A 6,217-nucleotide genomic window follows, 5' to 3' on the forward strand; every position below is an offset into this window, starting at 1 on the left:
TTTCAAGTTAATGATGTATTGGTTTTGCAACTTATTTAAATGTGCATGAAGAGCTTGGACATCCCTTGTCAATGGCAGGAGCTTCTCTGCATTGAATCTGGTCACCTTAAGGGTCTTCGCGGCTGGACCTGACACATGTTCATGCCATCTCGACTCTGACACATCTAGCAAATTCTGGAACTGCAGTGCTGCTTCTTGATCCTGTCTAATCAGTGCTTCTGATTTTAAGAACAAAGCTAGTTTATTCAATGTGTGACCAAGTTTTCTCGCAAGACTTGGTATTTTGGTCTTAGGGCCGATTCATACTCCTATTTTAGAGCCGAATAAAAGTCGGTTCGGCTCTGTAGAGCCTTCAATTTGACGTCATTTGAGGTTCGGGGGGGCGGGTACCGTCCTAAAGTCGGCTCTTTGGTGCTACTGAAAATTTCTGACGAGCCGAAATCATTTCGGCACTACAGCGCCGAAACAGGAGTATGAATCGGCCCTTACCGTTTGTGATGTTAAAACCGACTACTTTTCGTACAGCTGTGATGGTCGGCATGACATTCGCAGGGTTCACCAGGTCTAGGATTGTCTTTAGAGCGGTCTCCTTTCTTGCTGTATGTAGCAGTCTCGCAAGATCCCTCAGCTTCTGTCGGACATGTTTGCTATGTTCTTTTGGGGACATTTTCGACATGGTCTTATTTATCAAATGGTTGGGAAAATCTCTCAATACAGGTTCACGTTTGATGATTTCCGTGATTTCATCAGGACGCATGACAATAACCAGTTCCTTGAATTGCTCCGAACTGCCTGAAAGAGTTGGTTCTGCAAACAAGCTGGCGGACAGCAATCTTTTTTTGGCCACATCTGGGTCTGCCCTGCATTTTCTTCTGGTTTCTGGTTCTTGCACTTTTTTTTTTTTTTTTTTTTCTGGAAAAAACATTATTTTATTCCAGTCTTCTCTCATGTAAAAATCAGAATCAAACATGCAGGGATGCAATGTCTTTGTCCATCTTTCAGAGAGTCGGCGCAAATAGGAAACTCCTCAGTCCATTTTGTTCCATTTGTACAAACTCTCAGAATTTGCAGTCAAGCAATGTCTTATGCATTTCTATGTGTATGCACGTTTTCCTGATCACATCCCTGAACATGACCTGTTGTCCACTTCCTGTTGAAGCCGTCAATCAAGCGTAGTCTCTGGACAACTGCAGACGCCAACTTCCGGTAAGCCTCAGCCTCAGGGCTGATCGGAGAGGAAACGACCACAGGCTTCCCTTTGTCCGACATCTCTCTGATGTTCAGATGGAGAGGAATGTCTCCCAGGAACGGTACTCCCAGTGTATCTGCCAGGTGTCTGGCTCCATCAGAACCAAAGATGTGGGTCTGATGGTTACAGTTTGGACACTGGAACACACTCATATTCTGAACCAGGCCCAAGACCGGCACATTTACTTTTTTGAACATCTCAATACCTCTGCGTGCGTCTAACAGAGCAATGTCCTGAGGTGTGGACACTATGACCGCCCCTGCTATAGGGATGTTCTGTGAGATTGACAGCTGTACGTCTCCAGTACCAGGGGGCATGTCTACCACCAGATAGTCCAATGATCCCCATTCTACCTGTCTGAGTAGTTTCTCTATGGCTGACATCACCATCAGACCCCTCCATACAATAGGAGCTACATCATCTACTAGGAAACCCATGGACATGCATGGAATCCCAAAGTTGGTGAGAGGAATCATCAGGTTTCTGTCAGAGAGCTCTGGGTTTCCCTTCAGATTCATCAACTTAGGAACAGATGGACCGTATATATCAGCATCTAACAGACCAACTGACTTAGACGGATCATTGGCCATTAGTCCAAGGGCCAAATTCACTGCTGTGGTGGACTTGCCCACGCCACCCTTCCCAGAGGCCACTACAATCACCTGTTTGACCCCAGCAATGGGCTTCTGTTTGGGCAGTCCCCTGGCCATCTGCTGCCTCTGTCTCTCTTGGAGGGAGTTTGCACCTCCTGAACTCTTACAACGTGAAAAATAAGCACAGTACCAGGGGGCATGTTTTATATCTCTCCCTGCCTGTAGCACACACGCTTTGTCAGCAACACGAATGCTAGATAATCTTAGTAAACAACAAAGTTTGATGTATGTGCAGTGAGCCATGTTTGGCAGCCCTGGCTTGTGTTATTGTTAGCCTGGTTCTTGCACTTTTGAGCATGTTTCCACAGCAGTTTTCTTTTTACCAGTGCCAAGCAGTCCTTGCAATGAACAAACCCACTTCCTGTGGCATCTTTACTGGGTCTCTTCCTAGCAATGAGGCACCCTTCTCCACTCTTAAGCACATATGCATTGTGTAGGAAGTTGGCATTGTTTCTTAAGAGTTCCAATTGTCTTTTTCTTTCCTTTGAATTCTTCTTGAAGCTTAAGGCCTTGGCAACATCCACCTCGTTACTGTGACGATGATCCAGATGTCTTGCATCTGTCTTTTTCCATCAGGCTTTTTGGAGACTGCCAAAACAGACACTGTTGGAACATCATCTGGTGGAACACCAGCTGGTGGAACATATATATATAACAGATATTCTTCATCGGTATCTTCGCTGCTGTCATCATTGGATCTCTCGTCATCACTTTGAGGTGGTGGGTGGCATTCCTTTTTGACATCTGCGCTGATGCCATCATCGGATCTCTCGTCATCACTTTGATGTGGTGGGTGGCATTCCTTTTTGACATATGCGCTGATGTCATTGGATCTCTCGTCATCACTTTGAGGTGGTGGGTGGCATTCCTTTCCGACATCTGCACTGATGTCATCATTGGATCTCTCGTCATCACTTTGAGGTGGTGGGTGGCATTCCTTTCCGACATCTGCGCTGATGTCATTGGACCTCTCGTCATCACTTTGAGGTGGTGGGTGTCATTATTTTCCGACATTTGCGCTGCTGTCATTATTGGATATCTTGTCATCATTTTGAGGTGGTGGGTGGCATTCTTTTCCGCTATGTGCAATAATTGGACCTAACCCTAACCCTACCATAACCCTAACCCTAACCCAGTTAAAGGAAAGTGTCAAAAAAGTGTTATGGTGAGGGTTAGGGATAAAAAAAAAACCTTAAAGATTTACTTTATTTTCTAAATTCCAAAAAACGACTTTGTTTACTAATTTCACCCACCCCTAGTGGACGAACCAAAGGGCCCTCAGGGACGCCGAAGTATCCTATGGATTTACAAGCCTTTGAACTATACTCTAAGATGCGTTTGGTTTCTGTGGGATGCTCATAGCCTGAGTTACAGGCCGATGAAGGCGAAAATCTGCAAAATCTCAATTATTCGTCTTTTTCGTGATTCAAACTGTCATTAAACACTCAAAATAAATCGCACATGGTTGTAATAAATACTAAAAAAATCACCATGAAAAGATCTTTAAATTGGTGCCATGCACTTTCAGATCTGATTTTTTCAGGCCTTCCAATGACCAAAAACGCACAAGATTAATTCTAAAAGCCCATTTTGACATGTCGTCACTCTAACAATTTTAGCTCCCCAACCAAACGACGCACAGTAATGAACCATATATGGGAGTAAACTAGACTTCCGTGGCTTTGCAACGGGACCACGTGTGGCGCGATTGGTACTTCCTGTACCGAACGGCAGCCTATAACGTTTCAAGAATTCACTTTTTTAACGCCTTTCTTGCACGAATTTGGACGTTAAAAGGCCATTTCACCCACTTCCAAGTGTCCTGGCCACTCCAGACCTGCACCAATCGACTCAGCGTCACCGAATTAGTTAAGAAGAAGTGTCTAAAAAGGCTAGGGTGAGGGTAAGGGTTAGAAGAAAACCCTTAAAGATTTTTTCTTTTTTCAAAATTCCAAAAAACGACTTTGTTTACTAATTTCACCCACCCCTAGTGGACGAACCAAAGGGCCCTCAGGGACGCCGAAGTATCCTATGGATTTACAAGCCTTTGAACTATACTCTAAGATGCGTTTGGTTTCTGTGGGATGCTCATAGCCTGAGTTACAGGCCGATGAAGGCGAAAATCTGCAAAATCTCAAATTATTCGTCTTTTTCGTGATTCAAACTGTCATTAAACACTCAAAATAAATCGCACATGGTTGTAATAAATACTAAAAAAATCACCATGAAAAGATCTTTAAATTGGTGCCATGCACTTTCAGATCTGATTTTTTCAGGCCTTCCAATGACCAAAAACGCACAAGATTCATTCTAAAAGCCCATTTTGACATGTCGTCACTCTAACAATTTTAGCTCCCCAACCAAACGACGCACAGTAATGAACCATATATGGGAGTAAACTAGACTTCCGTGGCTTTGCAACGGGACCACGTGTGGCGCGATTGGTACTTCCTGTACCGAACGGCAGCCTATAACGTTTCAAGAATTCACTTTTTTAACGCCTTTCTTGCACGAATTTGGACGTTAAAAGGCCATTTCACCCACTTCCAAGTGTCGTGGCCACTCCAGACCTGCACCAATCGACTCAACGTCACCCGAAACCGAGTTAGCCAGGCAGGGACCAGGGCCCACGCCCTGCGGACCTCTGCCCAGGCACAGACACTCGAGGCTGGGGGACATCACCAGGGTCCGACACCGTGGGTCCTCTATCCCTACCAGCCAGCCATCGCCGACTCCAGTCGGCGAAACCGAGTTAGCCAGGCAGGGACCAGGGCCCAGGCCCTGCGGACCTCTGCCCAGGCACAGACACTCGAGGCTGGGGGACATCACCAGGGTCCGACACCGTGGGTCCTCTATCCCTATTAGTTAAGAAGAAGTGTCTAAAAAGGCTAGGGTGAGGGTAAGGGTTAGAAAAAAACCCTTAAAGATTTTCTCTTTTTTCAAAATTCCAAAAAACGACTTTGTTTACTAATTTCACCCACCCCTAGTGGACGAACCAAAGGGCCCTCAGGGACGCCGAAGTATCCTATGGATTCACAAGCCTTTGAACTATACTCTAAGATGCGTTTGGTTTCTGTGGGATGCTCATAGCCTGAGTTACAGGCCGATGAAGGCGAAAATCTGCAAAATCGCGATTGTCAAAATTTCCAAATATTAGTCTTTTTCGTGATTCAAACTGTCATTTAAGGCTCAAATAAAATCGCACATGGTTGTAATAAATACTAAAAAAATCATCATGAAAAGATCTTTAAATTGGTTCCATGCACTTTGAGATCTGCTCTTTCTTGGACTTGTTATAAACAAAAGGGCACAGGGTTAATTATCCTAACCGATTTTTACATGTCTTCGCTCTAACAATTTTAGCTCCCCAACCAAACGACGCACAGTAATGAAACCTGTATTATAAATTAACTAGACTTCCGTGGCTTTGCAATGGGACCACTTTGCTTCCTGGACCGAACGGCAGCCTATACAATTTCAAAACTTCACTTTTCAAAAATGTAAACAAATGTCCAAAAATGGCGGATCGACTCTCTAAGCATGCTGGGTAATGGCTTAAATAAACTAAATCAATTAATTTCACCCACTTCCACACATCGTACAGAGAAAAGAATAATATATCTGTGATGGGCTTTCAACCCTCTATCTGCTCGGCACATAAAATCGACCCCCCCAAAAAAAAGATTATAAACGTTACTTTGGGGGCTATTACCATACTATAATATAGGACCCAAAAAATACATTATTTGTGCGAGAATATCTTAATGCAAATTGAAGCTAATGCTTTTTTGCATTTTGAGAAGCCGTTCTTACACTGTTCATTCAATTCAAGGCCAAGGTCCTAAGTCCTAGGTCCTAAGTCCTAAGTCCTAAGTCCAAGGTCCTAAGTCTAAGTCCAAGGTCCTAAGTCCAAGGTCCTAAGTCCTAAGTCTAAGTCCAAGGTCCTAAGTCCAAGGTTTTAAGTCCAAAGTCCTAAGTCCAAAATGGTAAATGGTAAATGGTGCATTTATATAGCGCCTTTATCCAAGGCGCTTTACATAGATTGTGCATTACATTCACCCATTCATACACCGATGGCAGCGGAAACCATGCAAGGCACCAACTAGCACATCGGGAGCAATTAGGGGTTCAGTGTCTTGCTCAAGGACACTTCGACAGTAACTCGAGTAAGTTCGAACTGGCAACCTTGCGGTTCCCATCCAGGCACTCTACCCCTGAGCCACCGCCGCCAAGGTCCTAAGTCCTAAGTCCAAGGTCCTAAGTCCAAGGTCCAAGGTTTCACTGTTTGAAATATATACTATACCTATAATATATA

The 6,217-nt window shown here is 44.3% G+C and overlaps 1 protein-coding gene across 1 annotated transcript; it reads right to left on the reverse strand.

The window, feature by feature from the left end:
• Positions 1-913: 913 nt before the first annotated feature.
• LOC308319422 (iron-sulfur cluster transfer protein NUBPL-like) lies at positions 914-2,150 on the reverse strand. The gene has a single exon (XM_080769487.1). The coding sequence runs from the start codon at positions 2,143-2,145 to the stop codon at positions 1,084-1,086; it is 1,062 nt and encodes a 353-aa protein (XP_080625613.1). The 5' UTR covers positions 2,146-2,150; the 3' UTR covers positions 914-1,083.
• Positions 2,151-6,217: the final 4,067 nt, after the last annotated feature.

Source organism: Protomyctophum bolini (assembly GCF_963924005.1).
Source record: "Protomyctophum bolini genome assembly, chromosome: 8".
Taxonomy (NCBI): Eukaryota; Metazoa; Chordata; class Actinopteri; order Myctophiformes; family Myctophidae; genus Protomyctophum; species Protomyctophum bolini.

Coding starts and splice junctions, on each gene's coding strand:
- LOC308319422 (XM_080769487.1), bottom strand. CDS start 2,145: ATGGCTCACTGCACATACATCAAACTTTGTTGTTTACTAAGATTATCT.